Raw genomic sequence first — 20,715 nt, forward strand, 5'->3', positions numbered from 1 at the left:
CAAAATGCCTCTGTCATTTATAACTGGTCACTAGTCCATTGAATAATCAACTTCATATTGTCAGCAGTAGCTACATCAATGCACCCCATTCTGCTCCAAATCATTGGCATTTTAAACTCCAGTTACTGCTGGTTCAAGCAGTTATTTACATGATGCCTGCAATAGGTGTCAGGTTATCAGTTTTTCAATGGCAGACACCATTCCAAATTGATTTCAATACAGATCTTTCTCATTTCAGTCCTCAGTTTTTAAAACACAAAATAGAAAGACAAGGCCCTTACAAGGTGAACAAATGATTTTCTGAGGTAAAGAATGGCAAGTGGAGAATACTTACTGCAGTTGATGTGAAATCATGGACACACTATTCGTCCCAGGAGAAAGTGAGGACTGCAGATGCTGGAGATCAGAGCTGAAAATGTGTTGCTGGAAAAGCGCAGCAGGTCAGACAGCATCCAAGGAGCAGGAGAATCGACGTTTCGAGCATGAGCCCTTCTTAAGGAATGAGGAAAGTGTGCCCTTCTTCAGGAATGAGGGCACATTATTTGTCCCAGCCAACTGTTTTCACCTATTTCTGGTCCTGATTGTCAGCTGTTCTTTCTCCCTGGCATACTGTTACCTATTCCTGTGTCTGTTTAACTGTTGTTCTCCACTGATCCTTTCTCTTCGTCTATCTCCAGTCTTTAGCATATATACCCACCTTTTCCTAGCTACTATCAGTTCTGAGGAAAGGTCAGTGGACTCGAAATGTTAACTCTGCTTTCTCTTCACTGATGCTGTCAGATCTACTTAGTTTTTCCAGCATATTTATTTTAGATCTATAGTTCTTTGGTTATGTTCAGTTGGATAGAAACTTAGTTAAACTTCACTTGGAGTACCATATGCAGTTTTTGTCTCCTATCTCAGGAAACAATATTAATGCCATAGATAGTGTGCAGCAAAGATTCACCTATCTAGTTCCCAGGATGGTGGGACTGTCCTGTGAAGAAAGATTAAACCAATTGGGTTTGTGTTTTCTAGAGAATTGAAAAATGAGGGATGATCTCATTGTAAACTACACAATACATAAGGGGACAGAGAAGGTAGATGCAGTTAGTGTGTTTCTATGGATGGGGGAATCTAGAACCAAGGGCACAATTGAAAAATTCAGGTGTTACTACTTTGGAGCAAGAGGTGGAGAAAACATTTCACTCAGAAGATTGCAAATCTTTGGAATGCACTAGCTACCTCAGAGGATTTTAATATTTCAATCTTTTAGTACATTAACAAAGAAGTTCATAATTCTTTTATTAATGGTGTAAAGGGTTATGGGGATAGTGTGGATAAAAGGATGATCAAGCCAGGATCAAATTAAATGGTGAAGCCATTAAATGGTCAGTCAACTCAATGATCTGAAGAAGGGTCACTGGACTCAAAACTTAACCCTTCTTACTCTACATGGATGTTGCCAGACCTGCTGAGTTTCTCCAGAAATATTTGTTTTTATTTCAGATCTAAAACATCTGCAGTTCTTTGTTTTATTACAGGTTGAATAGTCTACTCCTGTTCCTGTATTACTATTTTCCTATTGTAAATATATATAAAATTTTGACATGTACATGTATCAGAAACAGAGAATATTATCGATGCATGCTGTTAACACAATAAAAGAAAACTTAATGATTCAATTAATGAGATGTTCATACAGTTATTTGGTATTCAGTAGCATTGCATTTGCTATTCAAAACTCTATTTTTCTGCATTAGTACAATGCTTGAAACCGATTACACCTTGTGAATAAGCACACTCACAAGAGAACAAAGAAAGCTGCTGTAAATAAAGTGTTCTCTCTGCAGATAAGAGAACTGAAATCATCAATGGAACAGATAATAAAACATTTACTGCCTCATTGCTGCTGTCATTGTAGTGTTTTCCATGTTTTACTCAAACTTTTCTGTTTTATGTTGAGTTATTATCCTGTGTCTATTGTATTAATTCTCAGCATGAAAATGCTGGCAAACAAGAATAGTTTGTCGAAGTAGACTCTCAGTATTCATAAAACATACTTTCAAAGCATGAGTGATCTTCTATTAGAACAAAGGATGTTATGTTTACATGCACATGTCCTCTAATTGTATCACCTTGCCAAAAAAAGTTCTTTATATATAAAACATATAAAATGTATTTTTCTGTCTGTCATCAATGTCTAAAGAGTGCATGCAATAAATTACTTTGAAGTCCAGTCCTATAATGTACAACAACATGGAAGTGATTAGGATTGGTTCCTGGCAATTCTTTGTTTGGATTACTCATGCAGATCCATGCTCATGAGAACAAATCAAACGTGATTTTTATGAAAGCAATCTAATTTAATTTGATGACAGCACTTAACTGCACTGAAACTGTCTTGCAGATACATCCATCATACAGCAGACTCTAAGAAGCTAGTTCTGCCGCATGCAAAGAGATCGGAAGAAATCAATCACAATGTCAAAGCAATAAAATTTGGCTCAGTTAATAACATTTCTGGCTCTAAGATAGAAAGTGCAGGCAAAAATCCTATATCATGATTAAAAGACAAGGACATGCAAGTTTATTAACCGTATTCCATAACTGAAACTATGGCAGAGTGGGACTAATCCCATGTCCCCATCACCCATTGAAATTCCTAAGACTCCAGGCATTTATCAGTGCTCTTTCCATATGTTCAAAAGTTGAGTTGGAGAGGGTATAACAGACATCAGGGAGGGAATTCCAGGCTGTCCTAGTGGGTGGCACGGTGGCACGGTGGCACAGTGGTTAGCACTGCTGCCTCACAGTCCCTGAGACCTGGGTTCAATCCCCGCCTCAGGCGACTGACTGTGTGGAGTTTGCACGTTCTCCCTGTGTCTGTGTGGGTTTCCTCTGGGTGCTCTGGTTTCCTCCCACAGTCCAAAGATGTGCAGGTTAGGTGAATTGGCCATGCTAAATTGCCTGTAGTGTTAGGTAAGGGGTATGGGTAGGTTGCGCTTTGGCGGGTCGGTGTGGACTTGTTGAGCCGAAGGGCCTGTTTCCACACTGTAATGTAATCTAATCTAATAAGATATTGATGAAGGAACAGTAATATATTTTCAAGTCAGGATGGTGACTGGCTTGGTGGAGAACCTGCAGTTGGGGGCGTTACCATGTATTTGCTGCCCTTATCCTTTCAAATGTAGTGGTCATGGATTTTGAAGGTGTTGTCTTAGGATATTTGGTTAATTTCTGCAGAGCATCTTGTAGATAGTACACACTGCTGCTACTGAATGTTGATGGCAAAGGGAGTGGATGCTTCTGGATCTTTGGACTGTGGGAGGAAACTGGAGCACCCAGAGGAAACCCACACAGACACAGGGAGAACGTGCAAACTCCACACAGTCAGTCGCCTGAGGCGGGGATTGAACCCAGGTCTCAGGCACTGTGAGGCAGCAGTGCTAACCACTGTGCCACCGTGCCACCCACTAGGATATCCTGGAATTCCCTCCCTGATGTCTGTTATACCCTCTCCAACTCAACTTTCGAACATATGGAAAGAGCACTGATAAATGCCTGGAGTCTTAGGAATTAAGCAGGCTGCTTTAACCAGAATAGTATCAAGCTTCTTGAGTCTTGTTGGAGCTGCATTCATCCAGGCAAGTGGGGAGTATTCCATCACACTCCTGACTTGTGCCTTGCAGATTGTGAACAGGTTTGGGGAATCAAGAGGTGAGTTATTCACCACATTTTTCCTTGCTTCTTGACCTTCTCTTTTATTCACACTATCGAGATGGCTAGTCCAGTTCAATTTCTGATCAATGGCAACCCCCAGGATTTTGACAATGGGGGGATTTAGTGATAGCAACACTACTGAATGTCAAGGGGCTATGGTTATATTGTCTCTGTTAGATGTGGTTTTTGCCTGGCATTTGTGGCATGAATATTATTTGCCACTTTTCAGGCCAAGGCTGGATATTGTCCAGACCTTGCTGCATGCTGTTTAACCCCTGTTGAAGCAGTCAGAACTTCTCCGCCACAGGAAACAGAGTTTTGTATTGAAAATGATCTCTTGTTAATACAGGAAGGTTTTCCTGTTTCACATTTAAAGAATCTCATCAAGTTTACAGTAATCAATAAACTCATGCCTTTTTAAGCTATTACCAGTTTCTTTACCTGGGTATCCACTCAAAAGGAGTGAAAAAAGTGGCTCATCCCCAACAAGGATCAGTTTTCCATTAGCTACAATGGATTACCACAGATAGATTAGCCTTTGTTATTATGGTTAGTCTCATGAGATCCTAATGAGCATATTCGTTTATTTTCGCTTTGTTAGAAATACAAGTTCTTAGCTTTTGATCTGCTGATACTTCATCCCTAGCTGTTTTGTTTCACAGATTTTGTTGCTCTCTGGTGGTCTGCCATTGATGTCCACTCCAATGGGCAGGTGAATGGAGCAGTCCCCAAGTCTATCTTATCGAGGACAAAAATGAAATCTATATAATTGTTCTTATTCTGACCCACATACTAGCAACCTATACAGCTCAGTTACCTGCCCCCACCCCTCCATAAGCTTATATTCAGTGTAACATTCCCTACATAGTGAACAAAAGAGATTCATGGGCTGCTGGATGACTGAGGTCCTTGAATCCTTCCCCTTTCAGAAATATCACCTCTGAAGAAGGCAAATTCATTATACATCCACCTCAACACCTCAGCAGATACACTAGGATAGAATTCCAGCAGATTCTGGCACCACTCGAAATCTGGTCCTCCAACCTTGCTGAAAATATAGTTGTTTTCTGGTGCTATAATCGAAACTGGCATTTTAGTGTGGATGGAGTGCTTAATATCTATTGGTTGGAAATTAAAGATAGCATCTCTAAAAGATGGCATGAATGATACCAAGCAATACTGGATTCGGCATGTGGCCAATACTCATCTGAGCCTTAAAAAAAAACATAAACTGGTCACTTATCTCATTTGGTCTCTGCAGGACAAGTGTGCACAAATTGGTTGCTGCATTTTTCTATTTGGATAGAGTGATTGCTCTTCGAGTGTAATTTATAGTCTCCGCAATGTATCTTAAGAGCATGTAAGGTATTATATGAATTGAAGTTCATTCTTTAGGTTTTACCTAAAACAAATGAAATGACTAAGTCACCTTCTCCAACAATTAAAGTGTATCAACCTTGAGAACTGAGACTAGCACTGTCAGCTAAAGCATTTTTAAAGGCTTCTTTCCAACTGCAATTGCAAATTTCAATGCCTGATCAATAATCCTATCCTCATTGAGAATATTAATGGGCTTTAAGTACACAGACAGGATCACCATTACAATCAAATAAAAATAATCACTGCATCTGCACTGAGGAGTGCTACATACAGATTTATGGCCACACAGTTATGAATGAAAATTTTAAAGTGAAATGAAAATTAGCTGTCAATCCAAGCTGAGCTATTTTGCTTTGAAATTAAGGACTACAGATAAATGCTGACCACCCAGAGAGTTTTCAAAACAGAAATTACCAAAATATAACCAAACTTTAAAATCCAATCCCTTTCAATATAACTAAATTCATTTTAGCAAGGAACAAACTTTAAGTCTTTCATTTTGCATAAAATGAAAGGCAAGTAATTGTAAGTTAACACTGAAACAGAGTTTGAACATAGGATAATTAGAACCCAATTAGATTCCTCTGGTCCTCTGGTCAAATTACTTGAAAACATGCTTGAAAAACTCCAGCCAAACAACATCAGAAACTGTTCAAGGTTTTGTGCCCTCTATCCATCTGTAAGTTCTTGTCTTGGTCAAGCATTTTGAAGAATTTATCACCATCATGACTAAGTTGCTGTCTTAATATTACAACTTGTTTTAAGTTGAAGAATTGCTTCAGATGTGACTTAATACCTTGTTTTGAATAAATCTTATACATTTTTGTGTTTTCACTGCAGATTTGCACCAGCTGGGAGCACACATCGGGAATTTTGATGTTAAATATAAAAATTTAAGTTTTTCTTTCTTCCTGGTGTTTTTTACTCCCTTTTACTTTGATGTAGCAACGATAAAATGCCATAATCCTACAACCCACAGAGCTTCTGTCCCATTAGAGAGAGGTAATATACTCAGGGTGGTTTAGGCTGAAGATCACAACACCTCAGGTGAGGGAGACATTGAGAAGAAGAAGCAACTTCAATTATGATTTGGAGATGCTGGTGTTGGACTGGGGTATATAAAGTTAGAAATCACACAACACCAGGTTATAGTCCAACAGGTTTAATTGAAAGCACTAGCTTTCGGAGCGCTGCTCCTTCCCAACCTCAGTTGGTGTGGGAACTGAACTCATGCTGGAGGCATTACTCTGCAGTGTTACACAACCAACCAGTCAACTGAGTTAAACAACCCCTTTTCTCTGCTATAGACCTCTTTGACTCTATGACTAATTCAATGGTCCTCATAGGATTTCTGCTCCAGTAGGATTTGTAATAAAATCTGAGAGAAATGGAATTCCAATATGTTGTAGTTGTTCATGAATGTGATTTGTTATTTCTTCAGTTTTTATCTTAACGTTTTTTATTTGAAGGCAATGTCACTCAGTGTGTCACAGAATAGCAGAGAAAAGAGAGACATGTACCAAAGCTCTTTGTCTTGCATTCATCAGGACCAACATGTGAAAGAATGCTATACATCAAATGATCACAACAATTTAAACTGCAGGAGATAAATGGCATTGATTGGTTGGCAAGTTAACTCTGATTGGCTGAAGTTATGCCATGGGGAGAGCAGCCGGAAGGTATGGACAATTAAGATCCATAAGTCTCTAATATTTCATGTTAGATGATCTCTATAATCAGAGTAATGTGACTTTACTTCTTGTTAGAACTCAATTCAAAACAAATTGATTTTATTTCAATGACTATTCTATTTAAACTTTTTATTTATTCATTAATAACTTTGGGATTCCCCTTTGTGCATTAGAAAGTATGTGAAGATAATGTGGTTTAACTTAGCTTGCATATTATCCCCATCCCATGCAGCACTTCAAATTCTATTTAGCATCAATCTTTAATAGTTCAGATAAAATTACAAATTAAAATAATGTTTTTCTATAAGACAATGCACCATTTTAACAAGGGTGTATCACTTTCCAACTATAACAGATAATACATTTCAGACTTAATTGGTTGTAAGTGTTTTTGGATGTTTGGAGGCCGTGAAAGGCAACGAAAAATGTAAATCTTCCTTTCTTTGTACCTGTAACATATATTTTGGATCGATAAGCTGACCAATGTTTTCCTTATTAATGTTTGATTATAGAAATGGTTTTCAATTGTCATGTTAATAATTTTAAAATGATAATCTCATAGGCTGCTCAAGTATAAGCAGAAAACCTCGAATAATCAGAATTTGTGTTGAGTGCATTACATTTGGACCTAGTGCTCAGTCTGCCCAAACTCCGTTCACAGACAAAGGATCAAATACAAGAGAACGTTATTGGATACACATTAATTGCCATTTTACTTATTTAGAATAGACAAGAAAAAAACAGGCTATTTACTGAACTAATTCACACTGGTGTTTGTACTTTGCATTAAGTTCCTGCCAGTCCACCTACCTAAATTCAATCTTTGGCATAAACTTTTGTTTCTTTTCCTGTCTCACACTCATCTAGTCATCGTCTCAATGCATCTAAATTTGTTGCTCAACCACTTCCTGTGGTAGTGAATTTCACATTTTAGTTGCTTATTTTTCTAATGTATTTGTTCATAACTACCTTATGTTTGTGTCTCAGAGTTTTGGATTCCCTCACAATTGGAAATATTCTCTCCGTCTTCTTATATCATGGAACTCAAAACTGTATGATCAGGATTCTATAAATATATAGTACAACTTTATTTGTAATTTTATACTCTACCATACTACAGTCCACTCCTTCATCACTCCCAACATCTCCACTCCTCCCACAGAATCTGTCACACAACTACAAATAGTAAAACTTGTCCTTTTATCTCTCCCTTCACTGTCAAAGGTGAAGCAACAATTTACTTCAACTTTTTTCAATTTAGCATGCAGTATCGTTGCTCACTGTGCAGTATTTCCTCACCGGAAGACCAAATGCCAACTGAGTGATCACTTTGAAAAACACTTATGCTCAGTTTGTAAACAAAATCATCATTATCTGGTTGTTTATGATTTCAATACACCAGCTTCTTCAAATGCTTACGTATCTGTCCTAGGTCTGCTACAGTGTTCCAGTGAAGCCCAAAGTAAACCAGAGGAACAGTGCCTCACTTTACAATTAGGCCTTTACAGTTTTCTGGACTCCATATTGAGTTTAGATTAGATTAGATTCCCTACAGCGTGGAAACAGGCCCTTTGGCCCAACAAGTCCACACCACCCCTCTGAAGAGTAACCCACCCAGACCCATTTCCCTCTCACTAATGTACCTAACGCTATGGGCAATTTAGCATGGCCAGTTCACCTGACCTGCACATCTTTGGACGGTGGGAGGAAACCGGAGTAAACCCACGCAGACACGGGGGAGAATGTGCAAACTCCACACAGACAGTCGCCTGAGGCCAGAATCAAACCTGGGATCCTGGTGCTGTGAGGCAGCAGTGCAAACCACTGAGCCACCGTGCAACAACTTCAGGTGTTGGATTTATCCTCATTTTGATACTTTTCAACTCCAAGTGCCTGAATCTTGTTTTCATTTATTTGCTTTCTGTCACTGACCATCTTTACTCTGATATTAGCACTGACTCTGGACCAATACTTTTGTTTTTTTTCACTGAACCATTAACGTTGCCTTTTCTTCTCTGAAATCTTTGATCTTTAATCAGCTATGAGCTAACCAATAAGACAGGTGTAAACCAATGTGCCAAACACAGATGCAAAAGTTCACTCATGGAATGGAACATTGAAGGTGAAATAATAGAATAACTACAACATGGGTTTGAGAACAAGAAGGTGGCATGGCAAAACTGGTCAAGACACAAGTTTACTAAATAGTCTGCAAAGTGTGATTTTTAAATTGTTAGGGCTGTGCAGAAACCGTGGTCTGTGTTTGTGTGACAGTAAAAATACCTCCTTCACTTCAGCCGTGGAGATTGGTAAAACTGTTGGAGATAACAATCTCAGACAGCAGTCTGTGTTTATTCAAGCATAATGTTCAAACTGGGGTCTAGAGAGTATAGCTTTGAACAGGACAGTGATGTCCTAAAAAGCAATTAAATGAGCCTCAAACAGGCTTTAATTGATATAGATGACACAGAGATAGCAAGGGATAGGTATAAAAACAGACTTTAAAAACAACTTGCTGCTGCAGCGGATAGAGCAGTTTGGTCATTTACTCCTACGACATACCAGGAAAACTGTTGACTGATTCACCACTTGAGTCAGATACCAACATGTGGGTTTATAAGAAATCAATATCTTTGTGAGTGTATACTGTTGTCTAGTAGTCTAACAAAGATATATCATATTTAGTGGCATGGTATCTACATTGTTTTGTGTTATTGATATCTGGACCAGAATATTAGGTTCTATAGGCAAAACACTTTTGGAAGACTGCATGCAATTCTGTATCATGGCTATTTGAAAGATGTTGTGAAACTTGAGAAGGTTCAGAAATGATTTACGAGGATTTTGTTGGGGTTGGAGGGTTTGAGCTGTAGGGAGAGGCGGAATAGACTGGTGCTATCTTCCCTGGAGCATCGGAGGATGAGGGCTGACTTTATAGAGGTTTTTAAAATCATGAGGGGCATGGATAGTGTGAAGGGTCAAGGTCTTCACCAGGGTAGGGGAGTCCAAAGTTGGAGGGTATTGGTTTAAGGTAAGAGGGGAAAGATTTAAAAGGGACCTAAGGGGCAATGTTTTCAAGCAGAAGGTGGTGCATGTATAGAATGAGCTGCCAGAGGATGTGGTGGAGGCTGGTATAATTACATTTAAAAGGCATCTGGATGGGTATATGAATGAGAAGCGTTTAGAGGGACATGGACCAAATGCTAGCAATTGGGACTAGATTTATTTAGAATATCTGGTTCACATGGATGAGTTAAACTGAAGGGTTTCCATGCTATACATCTGCATGACTCAATGACCTTCAAAACATGCAATATGTATTACATAGAAGGTCAAGGGTGGCAAATGTATGGGGACATCATAATCTAGAAGTTTCCCTCCAAGTCAACTTGGTACTATATCACCATTCCTTAACTGACACTGAATCAAAATCCTAGGACTCCCTTTCTACGTATGCTGTAGATGTACCTACAAAACAAGGCCTCCAACAACTGAAGAAGGTGTCTCAGCATGGAGGGCAGTTAGGGATGAGCAATAAATGATAGGATACCTATATTTCATGAATGAATAAAAATGCCTGTTTCAGAGATAGCAAGAAAGTTTTTGTAGCTGTATTATTAACTAGTGTTAGAGCTAGAAACATTAAGGAGAAGGTGGATCAGCCAAATAGAATGCACGTTCATTAGTGTGAAGCAAACAGCTGAATTTATCCAAAATAAACACATCCTTTGTTCCATTCACATTTTAATGAACAGTAATGAGTTTCTGTGCATTATACACATTCCAATTTTAAACTTTGCTGCACATTGGATGGAAGTGAAAAAAACTTATTGTTCAAAGTTTGGGAGAAGATTTGTAGCTCGGGTGCTTGTTGTTGTGGTCCTGTTCGCCGAGCTGGGAATTTGTGTTGCAGATGTTTCATCCCTGTCTAGATGACATCCTCAGTGCTTGGGAGCCTCCTGTGAAACATCACAGAAGCACCTCACAGGAGGCTCCCAAGCACTGAGGATGTCACCTAGACAGGGGACGAAACATCTGCAACACAAATTCCCAGCTCAGTGAACAGAACCACAACAAAAACTTATTGTACCTATGCACTGAATACAGTGAACATGTGGCCTAATGCTGTTACAGTACAATGCAATGGAAATGGACCATGGAAGAAACATAGTAGAGAAAAATGCAGGATGTGGACTGATGCTATTTAGCCAAAATTCCAATTTCATCGAGTTAGAAAATTAACCATATTTTAGACAGCCTAGAGCAGTCAGAAAATCCCAGTTTACTGATGTACAGAAAGAAGTCATGTGTCTGCAGCAAATGATTTGACTTTCCTGCCTTTCCATGTAATTCTGCGCATTTTTCCTTTGCAGATAGCTGTCTAATTCCCTTTTGAATCTTTCAAGTGAACCTGTCTTCACCACAGTCTGAACTTGTGCATTCCAGACATCAATCACTCTGCATGAAATAAATTTTTTCTCATGTCACTTTGACCAAATAATTGAAATCTCTGCCTTCTTATTCTTGGTTAAAAATCACACAGCACCAGGTTATAGTCCAACAGGTTTAATTGGAAGCACACTAGCTTTCCTTCATCAGGTGGTTGTCAAGGAGCGACGCTCCGAAAGCTAGTGTGCTTCCAATTAAACCTGTTGGACTATAACTGGTGCTGTGTGAGTTGTAAACTTTGTAAACCCCGGTCCAACACCAGCATCTCCAAATCATTCTTGTTCTTGAACAGTTTCTCTCAACTCTGTTCAGGCTCCTCATGATTTTGTGAAACTCTGTTAAATCTCACTCAGCTTTCCTTTCTCAAAGGAACAACGGTCTTAACTTCTCCAATTTATCATCATCACTGAAGTTCCTCATCCTGGAACCATTCTCATGAGTCTTTTCTGCACTCAAAACAAATGCTTTCACATCTTTTCAGAAGTGCTGTGGCTAGAATTGGAGACAATACTCTAGTTGAAGCTAAACCAGGGCTAAAATTAGGGAAGAAATTCAGTCTGTCTCGAACAAGTTACAGTTGCACATTAGTTTTACAAATATTTGAATTATGCACAAAAATTGTGATAAAGGCAATGTTTGATTGAGATCACAAGCATTGTAATCAAGATTGGGACAGTTCAGGTTTAAATGTATTAACTACAGAATCCATATGATGTAATATTGTGAGGGGGATGTCATTTGAGTACATTTCTGCAAATTACAGACTTCAGAGTTGCACTATGATGCTGCTTTAGTTGACTGGAAATAAAGCTGCATTTTGCGTGATTACTGTTAAGAATGTCTACAATGAAATGTTATTCAGAACATTGGCAAGACCTCTCCTGACCAAAGAAAAACACGCTTTTTTCTACTGTAGTTAATTGCACAGCATCTATGAAAAGAGTAAAGGAGGGCATGATTCTGTGTTTGCTGCTGAAAACATCTCATAGAGACTGATAACATAAGAGAAAAAGATGTTACCTTGGGGACAGGATTCCCCTATATGGGGTCAATAGTAAAACACAACACTGGGATATAACTTAATTCTGCAAAGTGCTCACAGAAAATCGGCCCAAAAATAACAAAGCCTAAAAGTAGCAGGAAAGAGATAAGTAAAACCACAATGCCTGCTTGTTGTTATATAAGTTGAATAAATATTAAATCTTGCAGTACTGAAATCAGTTCCTTGGTCAATTTCTAAATGCCAGACTACTGGCTGATGAAAAGATGTTTACAAAACAAATACATGTTGAAGGCAGATGTAATATGAACCTTGGGTAAAATTACCAAGAATAGGCATGGTACATTCCTGATGAAGGGCTTTTGCCTGAAACGTCGATTTCGCTGCTCGTTGGATGCTGCCTGAACTGCTGTGCTCTTCCAGCACCACTAATCCAGTATTTGGTTTTCAGCACCTGCAGTCATTGTTTTTACCATGGTAATCTAGCCAGTCTTGCACTCAGAGTTTGGAGACTACACTTTATCACAATAACAAAATGTGCTAGCAAACTGTATGCACACTGGGTGAATTTTTCTAGCTCCTGTTATGCAAGCTATCTGGCCCACTATAACCATATATCAAAATTCATGAACTGTGCCACCATAATTTTCCAATGCACACCAACAATTCATTGGGTAGTTGTGAGCTAATTGTGTCTCAGAACATTTGCTCTTGGGCTACTATGCATCCTTATTTGTATACCAGAGACTAATACCTAGAGTTCCTCCTTTCAGTTGTACAGTCTCTGTTCCTTGCCTTCAAACCAAAGTTTTGGTTTCAAGTTCTAATCCATGGAATTGAGCACAAAATCTAAGTTTGATGCCATTGCAACAAGAGGGAGTGTTGCTCTATGTGTAGTGCCATATTTCTGATAAGACATTGTAGATATGCCCAATCAAGTCTCACAGTCGATTGTAAAGGTAAATTCAATGGTGGATATGCACAAGTCATTAGAATTAGGCGAATGAGAATAGGACCATTTGGCAAGTTAAATACATTACTGAGGAAGTTAGCAAAGATAACATGGAGAAAGATGATGAAGGAATTAAAGCTAAGAATTAGAATGTTAAAGAAAAAGTGTTGGGGGTGTGATGTAGGACAACTGAGTCAGAAACCAAAGGTTAGTAAGACAGGATAGAATATGATATTATATTTGGGATTCAGACTTTGAAAGCCTAATCATTCTTGTTGACATAACTGAATGGATTGCAAGCTCACCTCTTATCATAGTTTGGAGTCATAAACACGAGTGATGTGTGGGTCCAGAGTTCACTAAAGCACAGGGAATTGAGAATTCAGCGGTTCACCTCAATCTACTAAGCTTTAACTATGCAGCATGCATGGCTACCACTGCTTGACAGAATTGTTTTGCAGTCATGTGGGGAGTAGGTCGTGGTAGTTCTATACCTTGATGGGCTGTGAAGCCAGTTCTGAGAGAGGAAGAGGGAGGCCAATGGTGGGTGCGAAGAACTATCATGATGGAGGGGGTCAAGCTCAGGACCAGGTAAAGAATTGAACGGTGGAGTGGGATGCCAATTCTGTGGCCTGGGTTGTGGTGTTGCAGGTAGGGGTGGAGGTCAGGTGGTTAGTCTCATATATCTGTGTGGGGTAGTGGTAGTGGTAGTGGTTGCAGGGAGGTTTAAAGATGTGGGAGGGAGAGAGATTGGTTTAGAGACTTTTGAGGAAAGGATTGTAAACTTGGGTTGGGAGGTGAAACATCAGAGGCTCAGGAAGACCAGGCATCCACAGGTACATTCCGAAAGTTGGACAAGAACGAAGCACTTCAGCCTCATTGTTATATTTAAAGTGCCAACCTTGGTGGGATGTTTGGCCTCTGCTAACACAAGAAGTGAGCAGGGTGAAGGTGAGATTCTGATTTTTTTACAGTTTACCATAAGACCCTGTGGGAAAAAAAGATCTGCCACCCTCCTCACCCTCAGCATGGCCACATAAAGAACACAGAGGCTGGCCTGCAAAACACAGAGATCAAGCCTGCCAACACATACAGAAACAGCCCAGAGTGCCCTAGTCTGGACCAAACAGGCTAACATAGAAACCAGATATGGCCAAGTTACCCCCAGACCAGAGAATACACTTTCTATGACAGTTTTCACAATCAGTTCTCAGCCTAGATTAGTACTGCAGTCCCAATAACCTAAGGGTAGGCTCATTTCCCATTGAAACTGATACCGCATAAACAAAGAAGTAGACTGAAAGATCCCAGAAGGCTTCGCTCGCAGGAGGAACACAATGGACACACCTGAATGCCAGGAGAAGCGACATTTACACGCATTCATGCAGATTGGAATACAATGAAGCATCCTCTGGAAGAACTCTCACCCACTTATGGAGATGGCTGGAAACTCCTGTGTCAATTAGAGTCATAGAGTCATAGAGATGTACAGCATGGAAACAGACCCTTCGGTCCAACCCATCCATGCTGACCAGATATCCCAACCCAATCTAGTCCCACCTGCCAGCACCCTGCCCATATCCCTCCAAACCTTTCCTATTCATATACCCATCCAAATGCCTCTTAAATGTTGCAATTGTACCAGCCTCCACCACTTCCTCTGGCAGCTCATTCCATACACACACCACCCTCTGCGTGGAAAAGTTGCCCCTTGGGTCTCTTTTATATCTTTCCCCTCTCACCCTAAACCTATGCCCTCTAGTTCTGGACTCCCCCACCCCAGGGAAAAGACTTTGTCTATTTAGCCTATCCATGCCCCTCATAATTTTGTAAACATCTATAAGGTCACCCCTCAGCCTCCAACACTCCAACCTGTTCAGCCTCTCCCTATAGCTCAAATTCTCCAACCCTGGCACATCCTTGTAAATCTTTTCTGAACCCTTTCAAGTTTCACAACATCTTTCCAATAGGAAGGAGACCAGAATTGCATGCAATATTCCAACAGTGTCCTAACCAATGTCCTGCACAGCCGCAACATGACCTCCCAACTCCTGTACTCAATACTCTGACTAATAAAGGAAAGCATAACAAACACCTCCTTCACAATCCTAGCTACCTGCGACTCCACTTTCAAGGAGCTATGAATCTGCACTCCAAGGTCTTTTTGTTCAGCAACACTCCCTAGGACCTTACCATTAAGTGTATAAGTCCTGCTAAGATTTGCTTTCCCAAAGTGCAGCACCTCTGAATTACAAATGAATTGCTGCTGCCGGACGCTTGATTAACTTCTATTCAGTTTACTCTGTTTTAATCTCTTTACAATTTTCACCATTGTACTGTAACTGCTTTAGAATTATCACCTTTTTGTTGCACCCCTGTAAAGACTGCTTGCATTGTCCATTCGGAGAAGAGCATTCTGGCCATCTGTGCAGAGAAGTAGTTCTGTATCAGCCCGGTCAATTTTTCTTCTGTGATATCGCTTTGTTCAATAAACTGCTTGTCAATTTCCCCGCAGTCCTCGTTTGTGGTCTCTGACTCATTGGGCTCAGTTTGTCCAACAGCTTCTAAGGCGTAGGAGCAGAAGTTGGCCATCTTGACTCTGATCTCCAGCATCTGCAGTCCTCACTTTTGTCTAGTTGATTTTAACCTTACTGCGAATCGTCTTGCAAGGATGCCTACCTTGAAGATGTTCTCCTCCTCTCTCTACAAAGATCTCAGTGAGTCTCTCTCTCACTGCAGCCCCCAGGTCATCTCCTCTGCCTGATGCTGTTCAACCATGTCCTGAAACAGACTCACTACCACAGCCACATCTGCTTCCTCAGTGCCTACTGCAAATCTTCCTTCCAACCTACAGCTCCACCATCCTCTCCAACCTATCACCTTCAGCCCCATCTCCATCCACCTATTGCACTCTTAATTACCCTCTCCTCAGCCCCAAGCCCCTCCCATTTATCTCTCCACCCTGGAGGCTCCCAGCCTCATTCCTGATGTCAACTTTCCTGCTCCTCGGATGCTGCCTGACCTGCAGGGCTTTTCCTGCACCACCCTAATCTTGACTCTGATTTCCAGCATCTGCAGTCCTCACTTTCGTCATTCAGCCCATCATGTCTGCTTTGCTGTTCCGTGACATCATGGCTGATCTGATCATCCTCAACCGCACTTCCCTGCTTTCTCCCTAAAGCCCTTGATTCCCTTCCTGATTAAACATCTGTCTATCTCGGACTTGAATATACTTAATAACTCAACATGAACTGCTCTCTGTAGTAAAGATTTCTCTAGATACACACCCCCTCTCGTCCTAGACTCTCCACAAGGGGAAACGACTGATCCCAACCTACCCTAGCAAGTCCCCTAGGAATCTTGTATGATCCAATAAAGTCATCTCTCATCCTTCTACATTCCAATAATACTGTCCCTCCGTGCCCAGTATCAATCTAGTGAACATTTTCTGGATTGCCTTTAATATTACTATATCTTTCCTTAGATAACAAGCCCAAACCTGTTCACAGTATTTAAGGTGCAGTCTGACTAGTGCCTTGTATAGCTTTAGAAGAACCTCCCAACATTTATACCCCATTCCCTTGTAAATTAAGATCTAGATTCCATTTACCTTCCCTATTAGCAAGTGAACTTGGATGCTAGATTTTTGTGGTTCATGGATGAGGACTCCCAAATCTCTAGCTTTCCGCAGTCTTCATCATTTAAATAATACTGGATTAGTGGTGCTGGAAGAGCACAGCAGTTCAGGCAGCATCCAACGAGCAGCAAAATCGACATTTCGGGCAAAAGCCCTTCATCAGGAATAAAGGCAGTGAGCCTGAAGCGTGGAGAGATAAGCTAGAGGAGGGTGGGGGTGGGGAGAGAGTAGCATAGAGTACAATGGGTGAGTGGGGGAGGAGATGAAGGTGATAGGTCAAGGAGAAGAGGATGGAGTGGATAGGTGGAAAAGGAGATAGGCAGGTAGGACAAGTCCGGACAAGTCATGGGGACAGTGCTGAGCTGGAAGTTTGAAACTAGGATGAGGTGGGGGAAGGGGAAATGAGGAAGCTGTTGAAGTCCACATTGATGCCCTGGGGTTGAAGTGTTCTGAGGCGGAATATGAGGCGTTCTTCCTCCAGGCATCTGGTGGTGTGGGAGCGGCGGTGAAGGAGGCCCAGGACCTCCATGTCCTTGGCAGAGTGGGAGGGGCAGTTGAAATGTTGGGCCACGGGGCGGTTTGGTTGATTGGTGTGGGTGTCTCTGAGATGTTCCCTAAAGCGCTCTGCTAGGAGGCGCCCAGTCTCCCCAATGTAGAGGAGACCACATCGGGAGCAACGGATACAATAAATGATATTAGTGGATGTGCAGGTAAAACTTTGACGGATGTGGAAGACTCCTTTAGGGCCTTGGATAGAGGTGAGGCAGGAGGTGTGGGCACAGGTTTTACAGTTCCTGCGGTGGCAGGGGAAAGTGCCAGAATGGGAGGGTGGGTCATAGGGGGGTGTGGACCTGACCAGGTAGTCACGGAGGGAACGGTCTTTGCGGAAGGTGGAAAGGGGTGGGGAGGGAAATATATCCCTGGTGGTGGGGTCTTTTTGGAGGTGGCAGAAATGTCGGTGAATGATTTGGTTTATGCGAAGGTTTGTAGGGTGGAAGGTGAGCACCAGGGGCGTTCTGTCCTTGTTACGGTTGGAGGGGTGGGGTTTGAGGCCGGAGGTGCGGGATGTGGATGAGATGCGTTGGAGGGTATCTTTAACCACATGGGAAGGGAAATTGAGGTCTCTAAAGAAGGAGGCCATCTGGTGTGTTCTATGGTGGAACTGGTCCTCCTGGGAGCAGATATGGCGGAGGCGGAGAAATTGGGAATACGGGATGGCATTTTTGCAAGAGATAGGGTGGGAAGAGGTGTAATCCAGGTAGCTGTGGGAGTCGGTGGGTTTGTAAAAAATGTCAGTATCAAGTCGGTTGTCACTAATGGAGATGGAGAGGTCCAGGAAGGGGAGCGAGGTGTCAGAGATGGTCCAGGTAAATTTAAGGTCAGGGTGGAATGTGTTGGTGAAGTTGATGAATTTCTCAACCTCCTCGCGGGAGCACAAGGTGGCGCCAATGCAGTCATCAATGTAGCAGAGGAAGAGGTGGGGAGTGGTGCCGGTAATTACGGAAGATCAACTGTTCTACATAGCCAACAAAGAGACGGGCATAGCTGGGGCCCATACATGTGCCCATGGCTACGCCTTTGGTCTGGAGGAAGTGGGAGGATTCAAAGGAGAAATTGTTAAGGGTGAGGACGAGTTCGGCCAAACGAATGAGAGTGTCAGTGGAAGGGTACTGTTGGGGACATCTGGAGAGGAAAAAACGGAGGGCTTGGAGGCCCTGGTCATGGCGGATGGAGGTGTAGAGGGACAGCATCTGCAGTCATTGTTTTTACCATTTAAATAATATGTAGCCCTTCCATTCTTCATGCTGAAGTGCATAACCGAACATTTCCCCATATCGTATTCTACCTGACAACTTTGTGCCCCCTCACACCTCCAACCCTACCAAAACCACACCTTTTCTGGAGTTACGAATACACTTTGGTTGTAGCTATGAATGAAGGCCAAAAGACCCAAGGCTAAGCCTGTAATTGTTGCACATCCACATGACACACATTCAAGTGGGATCACAATATGTTGAGAGGAAATAAGAATTTGAGTAGACTTTGCCTTTTCTCATCCAGTAGGACAGCAACCAACTGTCAAAACTCTTCAAGAGCCTTAACTGAAATCACCAAACCAGTCAGTACTGAGAATCTTCATAACTTTGTTCCATGTGAAATGTTTACTAACTCAGCTACTAAGTGGTTGGGTGCTAACAATGTTCAAAAAACAATAACAGTCAGAATTGTTTACACCTTAGAGATATACTATATGAGCTTATCGCACTGCAACCATTGTCAAAATGCAATTGAAATATTGACTAGATTTTTTTGCACGTACAGGAAAATGCCTTAGGTACGATGTGGCTGCATTACTTGATTCCACTCTCTTGATAATAAACCCAGTTCATAATTGGGTTGTAGCCAGTGTCGGCAGTCTGCTTTCATCACAACGGAGAAGACAACACCCTGAGCACTAGAGCTGGTCCGGAGAAGGTTGTGCTTCTTGCACATGGGAACGATTAGAGAAATCTGCTTTCATCCACTTGTTATAATGAGCGGAAGGAATTGCAGAACAATTTTGAACTCTTGACAATGACAAGGAGCAAGGGAGATTTTAAATGAAATCCAAACGCGGAACTTTTGTTTTGTAAAAAAAAAACTGTACGAACCTTCCAATTGATTTATCTGGCTTTTTACACGTCAATCCATTTGTCACTGTACTCTGAAGGGTTTATTCCCTTTCAAAATGTTCAAAATAATAAGCGGAAATCCATTAATAATGCTCCTTAAGTGGGAATTAGAGCAGTCATTCAAAATGATATCGAGTGTAATGAGTTGGCAGGATGCTTCACTGAACAATAACGGTACTGCTCGGAACAGAGATACACAACAAAAGCAGGATCTTGTTCGGACAACTAGAGACTATTAAATGTGATGCAGCATTCGCTCGGTTTGATCGCCTCATGGGATGTTCTATCTTTTTCCATTTTACATAGAAATAAGGCGATGAAAAAAGAAACATACTTGGAAAAAACATTTCTTATCCACCGAAAGGGAGAAAGCATTCAGTATAATCAACAGTGATCTTCACCACATTACAGATTGATAGATAAACTATAGTTGTCTACCGTGTACAGCAAAATTAAATCTTAACATCATTGCCAGCCTCGACAAACTTCATAATCTCCTGTAACTCCGAAATTCAAAGATACATCTTCTTACCTACGACCAGAAATAGAGCAGTGGTGTGGAGCTTCGAAAACATGGTTGATTTCTTTTAACAGCTCAAAGAACAGGGAAACAGCGTTTTTGACCTGAGACCGGGAGAAGTGATCCGTCTGAATTCAACTTGTTCCAGTGACAAGTTCTTAAAGTTCAGTGGCAGTTAGCGCAAGAAATATGAGGAAATCTCCAGGCATTTCCTGTTTGGCTGAAATGACAGGGGATAAAACTCGACTCCACACTCTGCATTTGGAATGATGACCATGCAGGCTTTTGGATGGATTGGAAATTGCCCGCGGCTACAGGGTAGAGGCGCATTAAATTTCACTCACATGCTTGCATCGAGCGCACGATTAAAATCAGTGCCCGGATCTCAGATCTTACTGTAACTGGGGGTGGGTGAACTGATCCAACCAGTATCACAGGGCTCAAGTTGAAAGAGTTCCCCAGAGTGAATGAAAGGAGCAATTCAGAAAGTCTACAGAGATGTATGACCAACATATGAAAACACACACAGTCTTGGCTATTATAGCCTCGTTAAACTCTCCTGATTTATTTTAAATTATCTATCCTTGATCGCAGACTAATGAACGTCACCAACATTATTAAAAGGGCGAGCGCGTTTTCCTTCAGTACTTTAAGAATCGAAATAAATTTTATTTGTGGCCAAGTGGCAAAGATTAACAAGAGAAAATAGGTT

The 20,715-nt window shown here is 41.2% G+C and overlaps 1 protein-coding gene across 1 annotated transcript in view; it reads right to left on the reverse strand.

The window, feature by feature from the left end:
• The window catches only part of itga1 (integrin, alpha 1), a 222,579-nt gene extending 202,189 nt beyond the window's left edge, over positions 1–20,390 (reverse strand). The window contains exon 1 of the mRNA XM_072571632.1: positions 20,016–20,390. Coding sequence (XP_072427733.1) covers positions 20,016–20,058 — 43 coding nt within the window. The 5' untranslated portion in view covers positions 20,059–20,390. The remainder of the gene's footprint in view (positions 1–20,015) is intronic.
• Between the last annotated feature and the right edge of the window lie 325 nt (positions 20,391–20,715).

The sequence above is a fragment of the Chiloscyllium punctatum genome, chromosome 1, assembly GCF_047496795.1.
Source record: "Chiloscyllium punctatum isolate Juve2018m chromosome 1, sChiPun1.3, whole genome shotgun sequence".
NCBI lineage: Eukaryota > Metazoa > Chordata > Chondrichthyes > Orectolobiformes > Hemiscylliidae > Chiloscyllium > Chiloscyllium punctatum.